The 25,646-nt window shown below is 39.7% G+C and overlaps 1 protein-coding gene across 1 annotated transcript; it reads right to left on the bottom strand.

Annotated features, from left to right (window-relative positions):
• Positions 1 to 7,339: 7,339 nt before the first annotated feature.
• LOC115178615 (zinc finger protein 135-like) lies at positions 7,340 to 24,059 on the bottom strand (the record flags this gene model as incomplete). Its single annotated transcript, XM_029739870.1, has 3 exons — positions 24,039 to 24,059; positions 7,488 to 8,644; positions 7,340 to 7,406 (listed from the first exon to the last, which is right to left on the bottom strand). Coding segments are annotated over exons 1-3 (1,245 nt in total), but the record flags the coding sequence as incomplete, so codon positions are not given.
• Between the last annotated feature and the right edge of the window lie 1,587 nt (positions 24,060 to 25,646).

The following is a 25,646-nucleotide window of genomic DNA, read 5'->3' as shown; positions in this document are numbered from 1 at the left end:
CTGGACCCGTGCAAATCAGCTGTGCTAGACAATCTGGACCCTCTCTTTCTAAAGTTATCGGCCGCCATTGTGGCAACCCCTATTACTAGTCTGTTCAACCTCTTTCGTATCGTCTGAGATTCCTAAAGATTGGAAAGCTGCTGCGGTCATCCCCCTCTTCAAAGGGGGTGACACTCTAGACCCAAACTGTTACAGACCTATATCCATCCTGCCCTGCCTTTCTAAAGTCTTCGAAAGCCAAGTTAACAAACAGATCACTGACCATTTCGAATCCCACCGTACCTTCTCCGCTGTGCAATCCGGTTTCCAAGCTGGTCACGGGTGGACCTCAGCCACGCTCAAGGTACTAAACGATATCATAACCGCCATCGATAAAAGACAGTACTGTGCAGCTGTCTTCATCGACCTGGCCAAGGCTTTCGACTCTGTCAATCACCGTATTCTTATTGGCAGACTCATCAGCCGATAAGAACAACCGATCAATCAACAACCGATCGCTGCCTACACCCGCCTGACTAGCATCACTACTCTGGACGTTTCTGACTTAGAATATGTGGACAACTACAATACCTACCGTAATTTCCGGACTATAAGCCGCTACTTTTTTCCCAGGCTTTGAACCTCGCGGCTTAAACAATGACGCGGCTAATATATGGATTTTTCCCGCTTTCAAATAAATGTTTTTCTTTTTTTTAAAACATTCTGTGATGTGCTCAGTTTTTTGGCGGCATGAAGCTTTCATTAGACCAATGAAATTGCCGAATGGGTTAAGGTCAAACAACTTTTTTGTTTACTTTTTAGATTAAATCGAGCGCTCTCAAACTTCCCATCATTCTGATTACGGTAGTCATTTTGTCACCCTCATCATGGCAAAGACACGGAGAAATGCATATGATGCAGCTTTCAAGTTGAAGGCGATTTATCTGGCTGTTGGAAAAGGAAATAGAGCTGCTGCACGGGAGCTTGGTCTGGAGCAATGACTTTCTTGGTAGGCTACTGTTTACAGCAAATTTTTTTATTTTTTGTTACAAGCCTTGTTTCGTTTAAAGCCTATTTATTTTTGTTACAAGCCGTGTTTCGTTAAAGCCTGTGTAAAGTTAATTTGTTTCAATGTACCGGTAGGCACCTGCGGCTGATAGACATGTGCAGCTTATTTATGTTAAAAAAAAAATAATATTTAATTCAGTGGGTGCGGCTTATATTCAGGTGCGCTCAATAGTCTGGAAATTACGGTAGGTGTCTGGTTAGACTAAACTCTCATTCCAGACTAATATTAAGCATCTCCAATCCAAAATTAAATCTAGAACCGGCTTCCTATTTCGCAACAAAGCCTCCTTCACGCTGCCAAACATACCCTCGTAAAACTGACTATCCTATCGATCCTTAACTTCGGCAATGTCATTTAGCCTCCAACACTCTACTCAGCAAACTGAAACAACCAGCAAACCAGGCTGTCGTTTGGTGAAACAGTGGATGTATAGAATCTAGCTAGTTGAAGAATTTACTGCAAATTGAATGTACAATTTTGTAAGCTTGCCTTGCTGATATTTGCCATGCAAATAGATGAAATAACGTAGCTAGCTATGTTCTTGCTTATTGTGCAATGGATGATTATAATACCTGTATGCCTATGGATGTGTAGCTAGCTATCTAGCCGATCTGTGTATGGACCCAAACGTTTGGTATAGATATTAGTTCAGAACCTAGCTATGAACCTCAGCTATCATAGCCAGTTGTATCAACTTCAAAACAGCCTGAATGACATTAATGAAGCCTATGGACTGAGTAGAATATAATATCATGTTGTGCCAAGGATACAAGTCGTATATACATGTAGTTATTACCATGCATGAGATCCCCACATTGTAGCCTGTACATTTAATATATTCACTGATCATGTACCTTGGCAAATAAAGGTGCAGTTTAGGTATGAATATCTTTGAGATTATTTTTCAGTCATATCCAATACCAGGAGTATCAAATTCCAGTCTTTGAATGATGCTGTGTCTGCATGTATGTATTACAATTATACACTTCAACAGTGTTTACCAATCTTGGTCCTGGGACATCAATGATTACACATTGTAACTAATAGACTACAAACAGGATTTAACTAGTTAGTTCATATATACAGAAATATAATGTTAAAAAACAGAACACTACACTTCCTATGCATCATATAAATACTCTAACACTGGTTCATCTCAACATCTGATGCCCTTCATCTGCATTGATCTGATAAACACAGGATAGGTGGAGTATTTCATCACATTACACTTCATTTCAACCAGTAGCGAATGTGAAACACTTTATTGAAAAGCTCATTATCCAAGTGTTATAAATACAAGTTTAATCTGTCCTTCAATGCACATCTGTTGTGCATTATAGAAACAGAGGAAGAAAGAGGAGGTGGTGAGAGAGGTGTAAAAGACAGAAAGGGAAAGAGGTAAGCACATAGGAGCAGGGAAGGCAGCACATGATTAATGAAACACAGTGCTACATAAATATTCTCTCAGTTCATCACAATTACATAATAGTCTCATGTCAGCCCAAAGGTTCTTAAAAGCGGATGAGGTGGCGATGATGGGACTGGGGGTTGGCATCCTCTCACATAAAAACATACCTGCAGATGGAGAGAGAGAGAGCATGTTTAAGCCTTGTGTTTTTATTTTTTATTCTGACATTGTTAGTCATCAATCAGGAGGTGAAATGCAAAACTGACCTTGGATCATTAACTCTGGGACTACTGCATCTCTATCTGTATTTCAATGTAAAGCATCTCTTTAATAATACTTCCTGTATAATATAAACCGACCTGGGATCATTAACTCTGGGACTACTGCAGCTCTGTCTGTATTTCAATGTAAAGCATCTCTTGAATAATACTTCCTGTATCATATAAACTGACCTGGGATCATTAACTCTGGGACTACTGCATCTCTATCTGTATTTCAATGTAAAGCATCTCTTTAACAATACTTCCTGTTGACCTGACCAAGTGACCTCTCACCTCTGATCATGCTGTGCCCTCTATGTAGCCAGTTCAGATGCAGGAGGGGTTCACCGACACAGCTGATATAACCTAGAGCATTTAGGGAGAAGGGGAGAGAGGGATGAAGTGAAGGAGAGAGACTGTTATTGAGAAAATAAGGTAGTTAAAGTGACAGTGTTCAACAGGAATCTGTGTGTGGCCTCACCTGGTGTCCACACCACACTACGTGGTTGCAGATTACTTTATGCTGAAAAACATGAATGGACCCACGAGGACAAACAATACAGCGTAGTTATAGAAATAATGAAGTGTCTTACTATTCTCCATGGTTGGCCCTCTTGCCTATTCTTTGAAGGTGGAAGGATCCACAGTTATACACCTGAGCCTGTTTACTGCACAGCACAATCCATCAATCAGATTGATACATGAGTGTGTAGGTGTGGGTTATAGGGTGTCTAATTGTTCTACATTTTTTCAATATGGGGGATTTAAAATAGCCTGTTTTGTTTTTGCACAGACATCACACCCTTACCTAAACAGCACCCTCACATGAGAAGTAGAAATCAAAGGGAGAGAAACTGTGAATTGAATAAATGCAGTTGACATAGCTAAGTAAATGGAAGAATACTCTTATTGCAATGTGAATGGCTCTTAAAAGAGCCTTTGGTTGTGCATAGTGTAGTCTATGGTGTTGCCAGGGAACAGCACCCTCTTTGAAGAAGTAGGAGGTGAAGATCTCCTGCACACGGATTGCCTCTCTTGCTGCGTTGTTGGACCCCATCCTTAACATCCTGCAGAGCAGCAGACTCCTCCTCTGGCACACGGCGGCGAGCTGCAGATCCCCTCCTGGTCCTCGTGTCCATCCTCATGAAGTTACGCAGGACACAGGTTCCATTAGTGCAAATTGTCCACTGATATTGGTGTAATTTCTCACCCATTTTGGCTGTATGAAGGTTAATTTCCCCTCAGGCACACACATTTGTTCTTTATTATTACCCGGGCCACTGCCTGTTCAGCCTGCTATCATCCAGAAGGCGAGGTCAGTACAGGTACATCAAAGCTGAGACAGAAGCTGTTTTTCAATCTCAAGATCATCAGACTGTTAAATAGCATCACTAACACAGAGAGGCTGCTGCCTACATACAGACTTGAAATCATTGGTCACTTTAAGGAATGGAACACTAGTCACTTTAATAATGTTTACATATCTGGCATTACTCATCTCATATATATATACTGTATTCTATACTATTCTACTGTATCTGTCTATGTATTACTCATCTCATATGTATATACTGTATTCTATACTATTCTACTGTATCTGTCTATGTATTACTCATCTCATATGTATATACTGTATTCTATACTATTCTACTGTATCTGTCTATGTATTACTCATCTCATATGTATATACTGTATTCTATACTATTCTACTGTATCTGTCTATGTATTACTCATCTCATATGTATATACTGTATTCTATACTATTCTACTGTATCTGTCTATGTATTACTCATCTCATATGTATATACTGTATTCTATACTATTCTACTGTATCTTAGTCTGTATTACTCATCTCATATGTATATACTATCTACTGTATCTGTCTATGCCGCTCTGACATTGCTCGTCCATATATTTATATATTCTTATTCCATTACTTAGATTTGTGTATATTAGGTATTTGTTGCGAAATTATTAGATATTACTGCACTGTTGGAGCAAGGAACACAAGCATTTCGCTACACCTGCAATATCTGCTAAACACATGTATGTGACAAATAACATTTGATTTGATTTATTATGAAGGTCACTTGTGTAAAATTTACTTTTCTCCACTCATTGCTGGTGCATATTCAGTGGCCTGACTGCATCCAGACTGTCAAAGGCCCAACCTGGTAGATCTGAACCTAATGCAGTTTGGTGTGATCAGATGACAGAAGTCACATTTAGGTGCCAGGTGTAAGTGAGGCCATAGATGCTCCATATCCATTACTTTGAGTGTTTTATATAATATGACTAAATGTGTTGCAGGGGCAGTCAAGAAATGGAACAGCAAGGCCACAGAACATGACATAAACAGAGCTGTGGGAGACCACCTCAAGCCCCTGGTAGAGCCGGGGGTGGTGTTTACCACTCCACCACGCCTTCAGCAGGCTGGAAAAGTGGGATTGATACGGTTTTTCATACTAAAAGGGACCAAGAGTCTGTCGATTGGTCAGTCATTGGGTTCATTTGTTGAAATCAAATCAAGCTTTATTTATACAGCACATGTCACACATGGATGCAACACAATGGCTTCACAGGAAGAAAAAAAAAGAAAATAAACTGAAATATTTACTACACAACAAACAGAAGACTAACAACAGAAAGACTAATGAGCACCCTAAGGAAATGCCATTAATTAAAATATGAATTGGATGCAATATCCAACCCAAAATATGAGCTTGTCTTTTAGAGACCCTCCTAAAAGACACTATGGGGGTGTCCACTGGAAGTTGACTAGTAACAACAACTGGGACCTAAAAGACACCCACCATGAGACCCACTAAATCTGCCCAAGAAGAGGAAAACAAAAGAAAAACCCACACCAAACTTAAAGACAGGAAGCAAACCAAAAAGGTGGAGCAACTAAAGGTGTTGACTCTCCACATGTATCAAGACAACTGGAGCACTGGGCCAGACACTCTTAAATAGAACCTGGACCAGCTCAGGTGAAACACCTTCCCACTAACGAGATGGACAAGCCAGCACAGGTGTAACACATACTGACTAACGAGGTGACACCAATCAGTGCACCCAAGACACATTTCAGTTGTACAAGTGACTAGAAAACAACTACCATTTTACATTATAATCAACTACAATGCTAAACCTTCTACAATATAAATATGGTGTCTACTGGCAGTCAAACATTAAAACAAGAAAAAAACATGTATTTCTAAATAATAATATACAATCGTATTATTTTATTCTCCTTTTTCCTTCTAGAACTCTCGTCCCCTTGGAACGAGCCCAAACAAAACTCAAATCAAATTGTATTAGTCACATGCGCTGAATACACGTGTAGACCTTACAGTGAAATGCTTACTTACGAGCCCCTAAACAGCAGTGCAGTTTAATATGGATAAGAATAAGAGATAAAACTAATATCCAACACGGAAAAACGTGTCAAAATAAATTGTGATCAATGGTAACACACTGGTTAAACGCAAAACACAAATATTTTGACTGCCTACCCTTGAGACAATCAGCAACCAAGTTGTCCTTACTACATGCTAATAATAATAATAATCATTACTAAATGTTACATGAAATGTAAATATGAAATATTTGGTTGCATAGTCTTATTTTCTAAGTATTTTCAATGACATTTTGCTAGGTGGGATAGCCCAATGTCAAAACACAGTTTTAACATGTCCAAATCAATAACCAATATGCAGAAACAGTTTGGGTTAAAGTGAAATCCTAAACATAAAATGTGCTATGTACACAAACATCTGCCACAATAATCATATTACTTGGATTTTTTAAAACAAGCACCTTATAAACTGCACAAGCACCAAAAACACTGTTGTTTTGACAAGTAGCAAAAAAATCATAGATATTGATTAGGGGGGAAAATCAGGTTGTACGTGCTGTTGAAACTAACACAACAACAAAAAAACACATGGAAATGGGAGATATCTTTTACCTCACTGGTTAGAGGACAACCTGCAGAAGACAGTCAGCTACATTTTGGAGTGACGCATTTAAATGTAGGGGTCGCTAAACAAAGGAAAACTTATTTGTCATCACTCATCGATATCATGTTGAAATCATTTGTGCAAGAGGCGGGAGAGAGGAGGGAGATGAGGTTGCACATTCTGTTAAAACTAACAGCTCAAAAACCACACGCAATCTGGGAATAATGTGTACATCCCTGGTTAGAGGACAATTTGTAGAAAACAGCTAGCTACATTTTGAAGTGTTGCATTTTGATTCAAGTGGGTCACCAACGTGGTAAGTATAACACAACTCTTTTTTTTGTTAGTCACTTTTTGTTAAATCACATAAATAGTAACTCTTCCATTTCAGAGCCTGGATTTCCCCCCTGAGGCTAATATCCATATCATGTTGAAATCAATAGAACAGGGGACAAACGTTTAGGGTTCTACATTGTGACATCATTAAAATACTCCTACTACAATGTTAAAACATTCTACATTGTGACATTAATTCATTGATATCATGAAACAAGTCCTTCATGTATGTACTTTTATCAGATTATCTCTAGTCACAGCTATAAGCTTTCTCTCCTGTGTGTGTTCTCTGGTGTCGAGTCAGATGGCCAGATTGAACAAAACTCTTCCCACATTGACCACAGCTAAAATATTTTTCTCCTGTGTGTATTCTCTGGTGTAGAGTCAGAATGCTACATGCAGCAAAACTCTTTCCACATTGACCACAGCTATAAGATTTCTCTCCTGTGTGTGTTCTCTGGTGTAATGTGAGCTGGCTAGATTGAACAAAACTCTTCCCACATTGAGTACAGCTATAAGGTTTCTCTCCTGTGTGTCTTCTCTGGTGCACTGTCAGATGGCTAGATTGACCAAAACTTTTCTCACATTGACCACAGCTATAAGGTTTCTCTCCTGTGTGTATTCTCTGGTGCACTGTCAGATCTCTAGATTTTACAAAACTCTTCCCACACTGACCACAGCTATAAGGTTTATCTCCTGTGTGTATTCTCTGGTGTTGAGTCAGCAGGCCAGATTGTCCAAAACTCTTCCCACATTGATCACAGTTATAAGATTTCTCTCCTTTGTGTGTTCTCTGGTGTATAGTCAGAGAGCCAGATAAAGTATATCTCTTCCCACATTGATCACAGCTGTAAGGTTTCTCTCCTGTGTGTGTTCTCTGGTGTATAGTCAGATTCCCAGATGTATTAAAACTCTTCCCACATTGACCACAGCTATAAGGTTTCTCTCCTGTGTGTGTTCTCTTGTGTCGAGTCAGAGTGCTAGATGCAGCAAAACTCTTCCCACATTGACCACAGCTATGCAATTTCTCTCCTGTGTGTGTTCTCTGGTGTAGAGTCAGAGAGCCAGATCGACCAAAACTCTTCCCACATTCACCACAGATAAAAGGTTTCTCTCCTGTGTGTGTTCTCTGGTGTATAGTCAGAGAGCCAGATAAAGTATATCTCTTCCCACATTGATCACAGCTGTAAGGTTTCTCTCCTGTGTGTGTTCTCTGGTGCACTGTCAGCTGTCCAGATTGACCAAAACTCTTCCCACATTGATCACAGATATAACGTTTCTCTCCTGTGTGTGTTCTCTGGTGTAATGTCAGATGGCTAGATGTAGTAAAACTCTTCCCACATTGATCACAGCTATAAGGTTTCTCTCCTGTGTGTATTCTCTGGTGCACTGTCAGCTCTCTAGATCCACCAAAACTCTTCCCACATTGATCACAGCTATAAGGTTTCTCTCCTGTGTGTATTCTCTGGTGCACTGTCAGATTTTCAGATCGACCAAAAGTCTTCCCACATTGATCACAGATATAAGGTTTCTCTCCTGTGTGGATTCTCTGATGAATTTTAATGCCTGATGGGGAGGTGAATCTCTTCCCACAGTCAGAGCAGCAGTGAGTTCTCTTCCCTGTTGATCTCTGTAGGTGTTTATTGAGGTGTTCTGATCTGGAGAGACTCTTCTCTGCCTCTTCAGCATCACGAGGTTGTTGAGGCTCCCCAGAGGATTTACGATAGTTAAGTATCTCTCCTGTGTGAACAACAAAGTCAGACAGATGATTAAAGGCCCACAACAGCAGAAATCCACTGTAAAAGGTGATGCCAACAGCGTAGCCATTATGTTATACAACAATTGACGTCTGTAATGAATGTTAAAATTATTTGACAATTGTCTTAAAATGAGCAAGAATAGTCATTTTGTCTTGTTTTCACATTAGTAGTAACATTGATGATTGTAGGCTAGAAATAAGATATTCATGTTGTTGAAACTCTAAACAGTGTGCCAGAAGACTTTTGGTCTCCAATATAGGCCCCTTTCTGTGTTTGCTAAAATTGCGGCACGAGGGCAATTTGATTGCAGAAACTCCTCCCTGCTAATGAGGAAACCGGTAGTTATGGATATTCCATATCGGCCTGGAGCAAAAATGGTGAGCAAAGACTTTAGTTTTTCACAATGTATTCTGAATGTGAATGGGGGAAACTCAGGGGAGTAACCTCCATTTCCAGGTTGCTTATGAGTACATTTCACACTACTTTGGATTATAATTCTAAGGCTCGTTTGAATGTCCTGTTTAATATAAATGTTTGCTACAGTATTATGAATTATGTGTAATTATTGAAGAACCGCGTTAATGACAGTATCCATTTGGTTGTTGTCAATAAAGTTAAGATTCTATTTTTTTATTTCACATTTATTTAACCAGGTAGGCCAGTTCAGAACAAGTTCTCATTTACAACTGCGACCTGGCCAAGATAAAGCAAAGCGATGCGACAAAAACAACATGGGATAAACAAAAGTACAGTCAATAACACAATAGAAAAATCTATATACAGAATGTGCAAATGGAGTACGGAGGTAAGGCAATAAATAGGCCATAGTAGTTACATAGTAATTACAATTTAGCAAATTAACACTGTAATGATAGATGTGCAGATGATGATGTGCAAGTAGAAATACTGGTGTGCAAAAGAGCAGAAAAAGTAAATAAAAACATGGGGATGAGGTAGGCAGTTGGATGGGCTATTTACAGATGGACTATGTACAGCTGCAGCGATCGGTAAGCTGCTCAGATAGCTGATGCTTAAAGTTAATGAGGGAGATATAAGTCTCCAACTTCAGAAATGTTTGCAATTCGTTCCAGTTCTCTGCTGCCAAAGTAGGTGTTGGCTTGGGGACGACCAGTGAGATATACCTTCTGGAGCGCGTGCTATGGGTGGGTGTTGCTATGGTGACCAGTGAGCTGAGTTAAGGCGGCCTAGCAAAAAGACTTATAGATGACCTGGAGCCAGTGGGTTTGGCAACGAATATGTAGCGAGGGCCAGCCGACGAGAGCATACAGGTCCCAGTGGTGGGTGCTATATGTGGCTTTGGTGACAAAACGGATGGCACTGTGTTAGACTGCATCCAGTTTGCTGAGTCGAGTGTTGGAGGCTATTTTGAAAATGACATTGCCGAAGTCAAGGATCGGTAGGATAGTCAGTTTTACGAGGGTATGTTTGGCAGCGTGAGTGAAAGAGGCTTTGTTGCGAAATAGGAAGCCGATTCTAGATTTAATTTTGGATTGGAAATGCTTAATATTAGCCTGGAAGGAGAGTTTACAGTCTAGCCAGACACCTAGGTATTTATAGTTGTCCACATATTCTAAGTCAGAAACGTCCAGAGTAGTGATGCTGGACGGGCGGGTGCGGGCAGCGATCAGTTGAAGAGCATGCATTTAGTTCTACTAGCGTTTAAGAGCAGTTGGAGGCCACGGGTGGAGTGTTGTATGGCATTGAAGCTCGTTTGGAGGATTGTTAAAACTTTGGGATAGGGGAAAGTATTTTGACGTCCGGATGAAAAGCGTGCCCGTAGTAAACTGCCTGCTACTCAGGCCCAGAATGTAGGATATGCATATTATTAGTAGATTTGGATAGAAAACACTGACGTTTCTAAAACTGTTTGAATGATGTCTGTGAGTATAACAGAACTCATATGGCAGGCAAAAACCTGAGAAAAATCCAACCAGGAAGTGTGGAAATCTGAGGTTTGTAGTTTTTCAAGTGATTGCCTATCAAGTAAACAGTGTCTTTGGGGTCATTTTGCACTTCCAAAGACTTCCACTAGATGTCAACAGTCTTTAGAACGTTGTTTCATGCTTCTACTGTGAATGGGGAGAGAATAAGAGGTCTTGGAATCAGATGACTGAGAAAATGACATGAGCTCAGTGGTGTGCGCTCCAGTGAGAGTTAGCTGTGTTCCTTTTCTTTTTTGAAGACAAAGGAATCGTCCGGTTGGAATATTATGGAAGATTTATGATAAAAACATCCTAAAGATTGATTCTATACATCGTTTGCCATGTTTCTACGAACTGTAATATAACTTTTTTGACTTTGTCTGAACAGTGCCTTTGGATTACTCGACCGAACGCGCGAACAAAAAGGAGGTATTTGGACATATATATGGACTTTATCGAAACAGATGAACATTTATTGTGGAACTGGGATCCCTGGGAGTGCATTCCAATGAAGATCATCAAAGGTAAGTGAATATTTATAATGCTTTTTCTGAGTTTTGTTGACTCCACAAAATGGCGGGTTTGGTTTCCTGACCGAGCGCCGTACTCAGATTATTGCAAAGTGTGTTTTCGCTGTAAAGTTTTTTTTAAATCTGACAAAGCAGTTGCATTAAGGAGAAGTGTATCTATAATTCTTTGAATAACAGTTGTATATTTTGTCAACGTTTATGATGAGTATTTCTGTAAATTGATGTGCTCATTCACCAGAAGTTTTGGGAGGCAAAACATTTCTGAACATTACACGCCAATGTAAAATGTTTTTTTTTATATAAATATGAACTTTATCGAGCAAAACATACATGTATTGTGTAACATGAAGTCCTATGAGTGCCATCTGATGAAGATCATCAAAGGTTAGTGATTAATTTTAGCTGTATTTCTGTTTTTTGTGATGCCTCTCCTTGCTTGGAAAATGGCTGTGTGGTTTTTGTTGTCTAGGTGCTGTCCTAACATAATCTAATGCTTTCGCCGTAAAGCCTTTTTGAAATCGGACAATGTGGTCGGATTAACGAGAAGTTTATCTTTAAAATGGTGTAAAAAAGTTGTATGTTTGAGAAATTTGAATTATGAGATTTTTGTTGTTTTGAACTTGGCGCCCTGCTATTTCACTGGCTGTTGGCGAGTGGGACAGTAGCGTCCTACCTGCCCAAGAGAGTTTAATTGTAGTATACTGTAACTACATACTTAATGAGTATATGCTATTAGTTAATTGTAGTAAACTGTAACCGAACCGTTTCCTTTCAGTTGAGCGCTCTTCTCCTGTCTACCGGAAGTTTATGCTGTTGCTATGCAACCTCTTGCTAGCTAGTTAGCATAAGACATTACTAGTTAGACATTTTACAACTTCAGGTGTTTTTAAATTCAATCTTGAATACCAGAGTGCTTCATAAATTCAGACCGTTGTCCGTTTGTAAATTCAGACCGTTTCACTCTCGGAGCCACTGGCCGCTCCGGCCGAGGAGTTGGGTTGATTTGACTGTTCTGAACTTAGCTTGCTAGCTACTTCCAGACACAAATGAGACTCTGACCATTTTCCTCTCCCTAGCAGAGCTGGTTAGGCAGTTTTCATGTTATCCAGAGTGACTGTAACTGTGCTGCTGGAAAACATTTAAATTACTATTTTTTTGGCCTACGTTTACTGACACCTGGACATATTCAACAGGTGATGAGCGCTAATAAATTCATTATTCTTCTCTCTGGTACTCAGACGAGTTTTCTGAAATCAGAGTAAATAGCCAGAGCAGGTTTATTAAAGCACCCGAATGTCCATTGAGAAAGCACAACGACTATACCATTTAGGTAAGCTAAGAATCACGGGTATAATCAAGTCAATAAACGTTGGGTAGTTAGTTAGATAGAATATAGTTAATATACTGGCAAGTTTGATGTATAAGTAGCCAACTAACGTTACGTAGCTAGATAACAAATTGTCAGCTAAAATAACGTGTGAGGTAACTTATTTGAAAAGTCATTACTTTATTACATTGCTCAACATTTTCTTAACATTTGTCATAATTAGTTAAAGCAATGAATTTGTATCGGCTCTCGTGGACTTCGGCAGCATATTTTCCGCCATTTTCTTCAAATCTGAAAACGATTTGCATTATGGGCCCTAACGTACTGCGTGTTTACGGCATATTTTGGCGAATTTAGTACGACATCCGGGAACTTTTCGCATACTAACATCACACTATGACCAATAAGCATACTATATACTCAATTAACATCACAAATTGTACGGTTAGTATGAGTATTCTCACACAGCTAATGACTTATCAACAGCTCTAACAATTTGACCCCCACAGGAAATCTACACTGGCAGTTATACTATATAACCATTGATTCTTGAAGAATAGAACTTATAAATGCCTCAAATGTTTAAACTGTATTACCCCATCAGAAACCAAAACATAAGCTTGAAAAACACCACTGTTTGTAAACAAGCACTGTATAGCCTCGAAATCTTGTTTAAAACTATCATTTTGACCTTATGGATGGCCAGTCCTTGTATTCATAGTGTAGTGAATTCAGGGGGTTGCCCTGAGCTGAACTCAAACCTGGGTCCAGCAACTGTCAAGCCAACACCTTATAACTGTTACGCCAAGATGTCTGAACTTCTTAACGAGGTTGCTAGGTGTTGGGTTACGGTTGCTACAATAGCTTTCTCTATGAATTTGAGAGTGGTTACATTTCTCCTTCCCCCATCCCTCAGCTGTTTACCAAACCAAGTCTCTGGACAGCCATTTTGTTTCTGTTTAAAACCTAGGTTGTCCCTTTAAACAAGCCACACAACAATAAATCAGCAGTTCAAACAACAACAAAGCTGTCATTCCACCACTAGTTTGGTTATAAGATGATGGATGGGGTTGGAGAAATGTAACTACTCTCAAATTCATAGACGGACCTACGGATGCAAGGACTGACCATCCATGATATCAACATTATAGTTTTAACCATGTTGAGTGTTTGTTTATCATTTAAATTGTTTCTAAACATTGGAGTAAAAAAAGCTTATTTGGGGTTCTGATGGGGTACAACAGTTGAACTAAGCTCATGAGGCATGTGTTATATTCTTCAAGAATCAATAGCTATAAATAAATAATTTAAAAGTAAAAAAATGGATGTAGTTATTGCATATTTCCCCTTTAACACCACACATCAGTTCAACAACTGCAGAGTTTGTGCCTCTGTTTTTAAGACAGTACTTACTAGTGTTAATCAGGGCCTGTTCATCGTTAGAACCATTGGATGCCTTAACGTGCCTTTGGGAAACCAGATATCCAGTTTCCTCCTCGTCTTCTTCCAATGTGACAGTCATCTCCCCCTCCTCCTCTTTCTCCTCTTCTTTCACAGTAACAGCCTCACCCTCTACTTCTTGTTTTACTGTAACATCCTCCTCTTCCTTCTCCTCTTTCACGACAATGTTCAGCCCCAGAGCTTCTTTCTCCGTCCAGCAGACCTCCTCTTCTTTAACAGGAGGGGAGTAGTTTAGGGAGCTCATGTTCGGGGATGTTAGCTAGCTAGCTATCATTAGCGACTAGGCTAGTGCTAACTTAAACAGCCAGCTACTATAGCTAATAAAAAATAACGTAATATTAAATTAAATAGGTTAACAAGTAGATACGACAGACGTGTGTCTAAAACACAGTAGGTAATATACACCGAAAGCGTATAAATAGCTTGAATCTTTGGGCTATGTTGGCTAGCAAGCTACCGAGGTGGTTGACGAGCTGTTTATGAAGAACCGTCCACTAGATTATACGTCACGCTGCAGCATCGCCTGAAAGACGCACATCGCCGTCTGCTGACTGGAGGGAAACGCAGTTGAGGATCATATTTTATTTTCAGACAAAGATTATTTTACATGGATTTAATTAAATAATACTATTATATTGAGACATACAAAGACAGGAATGTGTTGATTGATTAGTGCGAATAAAACATGTTTACTACAGCACATTTAAGGCAGTTTCATTCTGTCAAACAACATAGAAATAAGTAGCCAGCCACTGTAGGTCTATACTGCTCCTACATGGTGTAACAATACATCATGTAGATGTATATAATGAACAGACTAGGTCTATACTGCTCCTACATGGTGTAACAATACATCATGTAGATGTATATAATGAACAGTCTAGGTCTATACTGCTCCTACATGGTGTAACAATACATCATGTAGATGTATATAATGAACAGACTAGGTCTATACTGCTCCTACATGGTGTAACAATACATCATGTATATGTATATAATGAACAGACTAGGTCTATACTGCTCCTACATGGTGTAGCAATACATAATGTAGATGTATATAATGAACAGACTAGGTCTATACTGCTCCTACATGGTGTAACAATACATCATGTAGATGTAAACTACCGTACAAAAGTTTGGGGTCACTTGGAAATGTCCTTGTTTTTGAAAGAAAATCACATTTTTTGTCCATTAAAATAACATCAAATTGATCAGAAATACAGTGTAGACATTGTTAATGTTGTAAATTACTGTTTTAGCTGGAAACAGCAGATTTTTTATGAAATATCTACATCGGCATACAGAGGCCCATTATCAGCAACCATCACTCCTGTGTTCCAATGGCACGTTGTGTTAGCTAATCCAAGTTTAGCATTTTAAAAGGCTAATTGATCATTAGAAAACCTTTTTGCAATTATGTTAGCACAGCTGAAAACTGTTGTGCTGATTTACCAAAGCTTTTGTAAACAGTGTTGTTGCATAACAATCAGGCAGTAGAACAACAATAATCACCCTCTTGACCAATCTTCCCTCCCCTTATAACATTGGGTTGATTCAGATCCTGCCAGTGTGCCAGGTGGTCATTGGGTTCGATTCAGACCCTGCCAGTGTGCCAGGTGGACATTGGGTTTGACTCAGACCATGTCAGTGTACCAGGTGGACATTGGGTTTGATTCAGACCCTGTCAGTGTGCCAGGTGGACATTGGGTTTGATTCAGACCCTGCCAGTGTACCAGGTGGACATTGTCAGTGTGCCAGGTGGACATTGGGTTTGATTCAGTGTCACGTCTGATTTGGACTGGCGGATAGGCGGAATCAAGTGCAGGAGACAGAGGTGCTGGAGGTGAGTGTCTTTTAATAAACCTGACACACACAAACGCCGAAAAGCACAGGGCGCTATACAAAGTTCACGTATTTTTTAACTGCGCCCATAAAACACAAAATATAATTCCAAGGCACAAAAGGGCAAGGAGCGCAGCCCGGTAAATCCCTCTACAAAACTGTCGATAACACAACGTGGACAATAAACAATCCCGCACAAAATCCCAACTGAAAACACACATTAAATAAGCCCCCACTAATGACAGACACAAAACAGGTGCGGAACAGACAGACAAAACTAAACGACACAGAAACAACGATCGGTGGCAGCTAATAGGCCGGCGACGACGACCGCCGAGCGCCGCCCGACCGAGGAGGGGCGCCACTTTCGTTGGATCCTGTGACATTCAGACCCTGTCAGTGTACCAGGTGGACATTGGGTTTGATTCAGACCCTGCCAGTGTACCAGGTGGACATTGGGTTTGTTTCAGACCCTGCCAGCATGACCAGAAATGTATTCCAAGGTCAGTAACTTATAACCACTGAACCACTCCAGATTAAAAACACCTAAGTATTAGATTTACTGCCATGGTCTAATTTGTCACTGCATCAGACACCATTCATAATGCTGGCTGAGGTACGAGTAAAACATGACATATTATTTCCTAACCATTCACAATGCTGGCTGAGGTACGAGTAAAACATGACATATTATTTCCTAACCATTCACAATGCTGGCTGAGGTATGAGTAAAACATGACATATTATTTCCTAATTGTAAGAAATTCCCCAATCTTTTAAAAAAGATCTGAAATGGCAAGGCTTTAGCTCAGTGGGCTTTTCCATTGTTGAGGAAAGCAGGGGAAGTGTTGTAACAGAACTGCCTGAGATGTGGGGGAAGGGACGCTGCTCACTGATTGGCTGTAGGGACAAGGGTCCCTCCAAAAATCTAGTACTATTCCAACTGACATGTCAAACTCTCCCCCAAATCTACCACTAATAGACCAAGCCTCCACAGACCCTGTCTTGTATTGACAAACAGAACAAATCATTTGACATTCAAATATGTCATTTTAAATAGCTCAGTTCAATCTAGCTGGGCCTTTTTAACACAGACAGTTGTTCCTGCTGTAGATGTTATGCCTTTGTACAGATCTAGGACCAGTTCTCCTCCACAATGCATATACAGTACCGGTCAATTGTTTGGACACACCTACAAATTCAATGTTTTTTCTTTATTTTAACTATTGTCTACATTGTAGAATAATAGTGGAGACATCAAAACTATGAAATAACTCATATGGAATCATGTAGTAACCAAAAAAGTGTTAAACATAAAATATATTTTATATTTGAAATCCTTCAAAGTAGCCACCCTTTGCCTTGATGACAGCTTTTCACACTCTTTGCATTCCCTCAACCAGCTTCACCTGAAATGCTTTTCCAACAGTCTTGAAAGAGTTCCCACATATGCTGAGCACTTGTTGGCTGCATTTCCTTCACTCTGCGGTCCGATTCATCCCAAACCATCTCATAGGCATAGTTGTGTTGTCTTCACAGTTAACTCTAATGAACTTATCTTCTGCAGCAGAGGTAACTCTGGGTCTTCCTTTCCTGTGGCAATCCTCATGAGAGCCAGCTTCATCATAGCGATGGATGGTTTTTGTGACTGCACTTGAAGAATCTTTCAAAGTTCTTGAAAGTTTCTGCATTGACTGACCTTCATGTGTTAAAGTAATGATGAGCTGTCATTTCTTTTTGCTTATTTGAGCTGTTCTTGCCATAATAGAGACAAATAGGGCTATCTTCTGTATACCACCCCTACATTGTCACAACACAACTGATTGGCTCAAATGCATTAAGAAAGAAAGAAATTCCGCAAATTAACATTTAACAAGACACACCTGTTAATTGAAATGCATTCCAGGTGACTACCTCATGGTAGATAGATGATAGTAGATAAAAGTAAAAGTTGAAAAAAAAGTCTAAATAAAACATAATAAAAAGTACATTTGAATGACACTAAGTGGTAGAGTTTTTACAACTAATGTCGGTTTGCCTGAGGCTGATGCCGTGCAGGTGTTTGTACACATGCATATACACACACTCTCATTCAAATAAACACATACAAGAACACACACATACATGTAATAGTGCCAGACATGCACACAAACATATACAGTTGGCATTGCTGTTATGATTTCAGTTGTCCTTGATGTCCTTTGTTTTACATTTATTATTTTGTTAGATTTTTTTTTGCATTGTTGTTTGCTGTTTTCTTCTGTCTTTTCCTTTTTCCTCTTTAGTTCATCTCTTGGTTGTTGGTGCATTGGGGGGTTCTTGGGGGTGGGGAATGGAATTAACTGTATTTTTTATTTTTCATTTTTCTTCCTGAGGGGGGACTGTGGGAGGGGTCTCGAATGGTTGACGGACGGTAAGTTGGTGGTTGTAGATATCCCTCTAGTGGTGTGGGGGCTGTGCTTTGGCAAAGTGGGTGGGGTTATATCCTGCCTGTTTGGCCCTGTCCGGGGGTATCATCAGATGGGGCCACAGTGTCTTCTGATCCCTCCTGTCTCAGCCTCCAGTATTTATGCTGCAGTAGTTTATGTGTCGGGGGGCTAGGGTCAGTCTGTTACATCTGGAGTATTCTCTTGTCTTATCCGGTGTCCTGTGTGAATGTAAATATGCTCTCTCTAATTCTCTCTTTCTCTCTTTCTTTCTTTCTCTCGGAGGACCTGAGCCCTAGGACCATGCCTCAGGACTACCTGGCATGATGACTCCTTGCTGTCCCCAGTCCACCTGGCCATGCTGCTGCTCCAGTTTCAACTGTTCTGCCTGCGGCTACGGAACCCTGACCTGTTCACCGGACGTGCTTGTTGCACCCTCGACAATTACTATGATTATTATTATTTGACCATGCTGGTCATTTACGAACATTTTAACATCTTGACCATGTTCTGTTATAATATCCACCCGGCACAGCCAGAAGAGGACTGGCCACCCCTCATAGCCTGGTTCCTCTCTAGGTTTCTTCCTAGGTTTTTGGCCTTTCTCAGGAGTTTTTCCTAGGGAGTTTTTCCCAGCCACCGTGCTTCTTTCACATGCATTGCTTGCTGTTTGGGGTTTTAGGCTGGGTTTCTGTACAGCACTTTGAGATTTCAGCTGATGTACGAAGGGCTATATAAATAAATTTGATTTGATTTGATTTTGAGGGACAGCTATTGGGGATCTTGGAGGGTTCGGGGTCACATTTTTTGGCCTGGTGGTAGATTGGTCAACGTGCCCTTGGGCAGGGCATTGACCCTGGATGCTTCTGTGTGTCGCTCTGAATGGGAGTCTGTTGGATGACTGGTGTGATGTAGTTGTTGAGCGGCTTCACTGCAAGTATATTGTATGTTTAGAATATTCAATAAATTAAAAATAAAAAAAAACAATAAAAAAACTTTTGCAAGCTTAAGCTAGATATCGAGCTAGTGTGACCTTCCTGGTCCCGTCCCTCAAGTCAGTGAGTCAACACAGGAAGGAGCAATGGATGGATAGTTCATTTATTTCCAAAGCTGCAATGATGGGACACACACAGTATGGATGAATGATCAGTAGTGATGGGATATAAACAGCACTCCCACAGCAATTCTCCATAAATCTGCCCGATAATATACTAACAAAAAACAATCAAGATGTCTGTCAAAGTTATTGTGATCATATAGTGGATTTAATAATTCCTAATTTACTATAATAAAATAAATACATTGTTTCCATGTGTAATCTCATATTCACAACATCAGAATAAACTGTCATCCATTTTAGTACCAAAATATATCAAATTAACCTGGAAAATTACTCAATGTCTCCCTCTGGTGGCGAATAAGTATAATACACCTAAACTAACAGAACCTGGCTAATAAACTGGCTGGTGTTCATAAGTTTATAAAACATATACTTTATACATTTGTCATAAATTACCTGCATTGATGACACACACAGTGTGGATGAATGATCAGGATATAAATAGCACTCCTATAGAAGATGCAGTGTGGATGAATGATCAGGATATAAATAGCACTCCTATAGAAGATGCAGTGTGGATGAATGATCAGGATATAAATAGCACTCCTATAGAAGATGCAGTGAGGATGAATGATCAGGATATAAATAGCACTCCTATAGAAGATGCAGTGTGGATGAATGATCAGGATATAAATAGCACTCCTATAGAAGATGCAGTGTGGATGAATGATCAGGATATAAATAGCACTCCTATAGAAGATGCAGTGTGGATGAATGATCAGGATATAAATAGCACTCCTATAGAAGATGCAGTGTGGATGAATGATCAGGATATAAATAGCACTCCTATAGAAGATGCAGTGTGGATGAATGATCAGGATATAAATAACACTCCTATAGAAGATGCAGTGAGGATGAATGATCAGGATATAAATAGCACTCCTATAGAAGATGCAGTGTGGATGAATGATCAGGATATAAATAGCACTCCTAAAGAAGATGTCAGTTCAGTTAGCTACCTAATGAATTTTCCAGTTAGCTACAAACTTGAAAGAGGGAACTTTAGCATAAAACCCACATGGAAAACTGAGATTCGGCAAATAACATATAAAGAGAGGCTTATTTGACGCCAAACCAACAACAGAATTTACTAAAACATAAATTGCTAATGTATGATTTAAAATGTGGATTTATGATCTAATGTCAACTTCATACATTTCTATCCCAGGACCACTCAATTTTCAAATTCTCCATAAATCTGCTGTGGATTACTCAGAATCCCATACCTTTATCACTGAGTGTAATGTAAACACACGAGCAGCAGTCTAAGGTCCTGCAGCTGAAGGCGCTAGAGGCGTCACTACAGACCCTGGTTCAAATCCAGGCTGTATCATAACAGGCCGTAATTGGGCGTCCCATAGGGCAGCGCACAATTGGCCCAGCATCGTCTGGGTTAGGGTTTGGCCGGGGTAGCCGGTCATTGTAAATAAGAATTTGTTCTTAACTTACTTGCCTAGTTAAATAAAGGTTAAATACATTTTTTTTAAATGTAACTTTATTACACCGTTACACTGGCATACAGCACAGAGTTGATCATCCATATGACGTTGAGAAATAGTGCATTGTGGGTAGTTTAGAAGATTTCCAGAAATAAGTTAATAAATATGTAATAACACAAAAACATAACTGTTTGTACTTATAGGTAACCATAAAGTCACTACAACTAGCTTACTAAGTCTTTAACCACACTGTGTTGTTACACTGGTGAGTAAAAACTAATTTTTCCTACAATTAAACTTGAAAATTAAATAAACATTTCATTCAACTGCGTTACCCACTCCAGTCAGCAGATGGCGGTCTGGAAATTTAAGGCAATGCTGTTGGTGTGACGTATAATCTAGTGGACGGAACGCTTCTTTCAACAGCAGCAACAGTTAGTCAGACACCTCGGTAGCTCGCTAGCCAAAATAGCTGAACCAAAAAAGCTCTTTAGACGCTTTTGTGTATATTAATCACTGTGTTTTAAACCCACTTCTGTCGTTTAGTTAGTTGTTAGATTTAATTTCATATTTACAGTGTTGTTGTAACTAGTCAGCAAGCGGGCTGGTTAAGTTAGCATTAGCCTAGCTAGCTAACATCTCCGACCATGCGGTCACGAAGCTACTCTCCTCCTGCGAAAGAGGAGGAGGATATCACAGTAAAACAAGTAGAGGGTGAGGCCGTTACTGTTAAAGAAGAAAAAGACGCGTTCAGAGTGAAAGAGGAGGAGAATGTTACAGTAAAAGGAGAGGATGATGCCGTTTATGGAGTGAAAGAGGAAGAGGGGGAGATGACTGTTACATCGAACAGGGCCTGTTTGGCCCTGTCCGGGGGTATCATCGGATGGGGCCACAGTGTCTTCTGATCCCTCCTGTCTCAGCCTCCAGTATTTATGCTGCAGTAGTTTATGTGTCGGGGGGCTAGGGTCAGTCTGTTACATCTGGAGTATTTCTCTTGTCTTATCCGGTGTCCTATGTGAATTTAAATATGCTCTCTCTAATTCTCTCTTTCTCTCTTTCTGTCTTTCTCTCGGAGGACCTGAGCCCTAGGACCATGCCTCAGGACTACCTGGCATGATGACTCCTTGCTGTCCCCAGTCCACCTGGCTGTGCTGCTGCTCCAGTTTCAACTGTTCTGCCTGCGGCTATGGAACCCTGACCTGTTCACCGGACGTGCTTGTTGCACCCTCGACAACTACTATGATTATTATTATTTGACCATGCTGGTCATTTGTGAACATTTTAACATCTTGACCATGTTCTGTTATAATATCCACCCGGCACAGCCAGAAGAGGACTGGCCACCCCTCATAGCCTGGTTCCTCTCTAGGTTTCTTCCTAGGTTTTTGGCCTTTCTAGGGAGTTTTTCCTAGGGAGTTTTTCCTAACCACCGTGCCTCTTTCACATGCATTGCTTGCTGTTTGGGGTTTTAGGCTGGGTTTCTGTACAGCACTTTGAGATTTCAGCTGATATACGAAGGGCTATATAAATAAAATGTGATTTGATTTGATTCAAGTAATTATTCTAACCTGTTCTATCGCCTGCTCTACTATACTCCCCCTTTTTATACATGGCTCAAGCCATGTATACATTTTGCTGCATTTCTTAACAATGTCTTTGGTAAGGTTAGTAAATTATCCTTATGTCAGCCCTTCTCTTGTAGGATTGCCCCCTTTTACTTTCCACATGTCCAATTCTCCCTGGGGAATTCCTCCTTAGCTACCCTGTAACAATTCTCTATCAAGTGTCTTAAGATTTATCTGTGCTGCTTTGTGTGGTTTTAAATGCCTATGTGCTTGTGTGTGTAAATTGTAATATCTCTCCTTATAGAATTTACCAAACATAACCTTAAAATCAAAACTATAATACATGCCTATGGAGCCGATAGTCTCTCCATGTATTAATATCCTAACTAAATGAACCAAACTAAATTATCCTTCTATCTTCTATTCTTATGTCTTTTCTGTCTCTCCCAGTGTTATTTCTGTCCTCACCTGTTTATAATTTAACTATGCTGGTCTCCACTCACTAACTGTTATCTAATTCTTCTGTGTCCCTTTTATCTTCTCTTCCTTCCTTATGCTCTCCTCCTGCTACTTCCAACCCATCAAGGTCTCAGCAGTGCAGGGGAGTACTAGAGGTCTCATTGTCTTATTCCATAGCTACTTAAATTTATCTCGATACCCTCAATGATCCTGGATCACCTACAGATGTCATATATTCCTGTCCTGTTGGCTTAGAATATATCCTGATACTTGACAGAAGTCTACCATTATTAAACTTATTCAACAACAAAATATAATAATACTATTATATTAATTCCACAGTCTTGTTGTGTTAAATCTCTTCCACTAAATACAACCACAGCTGACTTCCTAAGGGAAAATAAACTTATCTAGATAATGTAAAAAGTACTCTTGCTTATTAATCTGAACTACTCCACTAAGAAAATGTATTATACCCTTGTTGTCATTCTGTCTTTTCATTGGTTCAAATTATCACTTGTGTCCAAGAACTTTAACTCCATCATAATTGTCAGTTCTCCAAATTTCCTTAAAGTCAGTATCACAAATGACCCTAAATTCACCATCCAAATGGCTTTTCATTGCGGCTGATCAGACCACACAAGGAAAAGTCACCAGAGGGGTCAAAAAGTCATACCCCCCTTTTTCAGAACCGTGTTTCTTACTATATTAGACAAATGAAGCTAGTAACTTTATCTACATTTTGTATCTCAATTTCCCAGAACATTCCCTATCAAAATAATTTAACGTGTTTAATTAAAACTCAGAAAACAAAACTTCAAAATCCCTATATCATCGAACCCAATCGGATCCTTCCTTACGAATCTCGCCGATAGATTTCAGTATTCTCCCTGAACCTAACCTAAGGTACCATTAATAACAACACATCTACCACAGGTTTGCATTTCACAATGGTGACTATCCAATTTCTTATCTACTCATAATAATTCATAATTTTGTTCACTTACATCGACAGGTGCTTCACAAAATTAATTTGGTTAAAGCCAATATGCAGATCTTTAGTTATTATAACAATAGGTGTCTGCTTACGTGTTTTTAGTAGCCCGGACAATTTGTAAAGCAGACCGTTCCCGAAGTAAACGTCCTATATACCAGACCGTCGGGGTTCACCATGTTAATGTTGCGACAGTTCGTTTCTGTTAACAGAAGAAAATAGTCAGCACATAGTGACTTCTGATTTAGCTCTTGTCTTCAACAGTTGATTTACTCGTAGTTTATGTACTTAGCATTGTAACATAGCTTCCCCGGTATATTATATAAGTTATGCATACAAATAGCCAGTTCAAACCTAACAAGAGTCAACACCTTTAGTTGCTCCACCTTTTTGGTTTGCTTCCTGTCTTTAAGTTTGGTGTGGGTTTTTCTTTTGTTTTCCTCTTCTTGGGCAGATTTAGTGGGTCTCATGGTGGGTGTCTTTTAGGTCCCAGTTGTTGTTACTAGTCAACTTTCAGTGGACACTGAGAGCAAATCTGCAACATTGTCATAATACTTTTATTGCATCAAATGGTTGTTTTATGCAACAGAATAGAGGGTGATTATAACTATTGTGTCTGTGTGTTCTACTGAGGATGGGCCTCTGGGAGATTTGACAGGACACTGACAGGAGATTTACAATGTCTTTTGGGTGATAAAACCTAAAGAGACCGCATTCCAGAGCATGAGTTAATGTTTCTGTTCTATATGGTACCAGGAAGAGATGACCCTAGGGCCAGACCCTGGTCTCTACACAATGAGTACTGTTTTTACAGCAGATACTGTAGGCTGAGAATTGTATCTTTCATACAAATCTTAACCTTGTGACCCGTTCTATACATCTGTTGTTCATCATGTAGGTTAAAAGGGGTGTATCTTGGCTGTAAAAGACCTTTGTACTTTTGTCTCATGGCTCTTAACGAATCATCTGGGGGTGATTCATCTCTCAGTGAATCATCTGGGGGTGATTCATCTCTCAATGAATCATCTGGGGGTGATTCGTCGACCAGCCATCATTATTGTAGAACACTCAATTTATTCACTTTATATTCGTGCGTTGTATTGACCTGCTCCCTTATAGGTGAATAAAGATTTAGTTTAAGAATAACTCTGACTTGTGTGACAAGTTTGTCTCCTCATTTGATATTAAAGAAATTAACAACCACATTTGGCGATGGGAATATGAATTGGTGACCACTCCTGACGACCTGGGTAAATTGAGCATGAGGGATCCCTCAATCTTGGGAGACGACACTTCGGGAACGACGCAGATGGACCCACCTTTGATCTGAGTGGATACCACATCTCGAACATAGTTTTAAGAGGCTCTGAGGCTGAGTCAGCTATCTTTGTGAACTGGATGAAAACTAGTAAACACAGATTCTAGTTAAGACCATTTATGATATAGTATAAGCTAGTAAGGTGCACCTGTAATTGTTTTAAACCTGTAATTGTTTTAAACCTGGACCCCATTTTAGAAGTATTGAAATATGTAAATATATGAGTTGCATTATCATAGGAACTAACCATGAGATGGAAATATTCCTGCAGGTTAAAATATTGTTGAAAAACAACTAATTGTGTAGGTATGTTTGGGAATAGCATTGTGTGACTGTGATATGAGAGTTGTGTGACTGAGTCTTAATCTGATGTTTGGATAGTAACACGGAGATCTATAGTTCCTCCTAGAGATCTATAGTTCCTCACAGAGATCTATAGTTCCTCCTA

Source organism: Salmo trutta, chromosome 38, assembly GCF_901001165.1.
Source record: "Salmo trutta chromosome 38, fSalTru1.1, whole genome shotgun sequence".
In the NCBI taxonomy this organism is placed as follows: domain Eukaryota; kingdom Metazoa; phylum Chordata; class Actinopteri; order Salmoniformes; family Salmonidae; genus Salmo; species Salmo trutta.
This window is presented reverse-complemented; position numbering and strand designations above follow the sequence as displayed.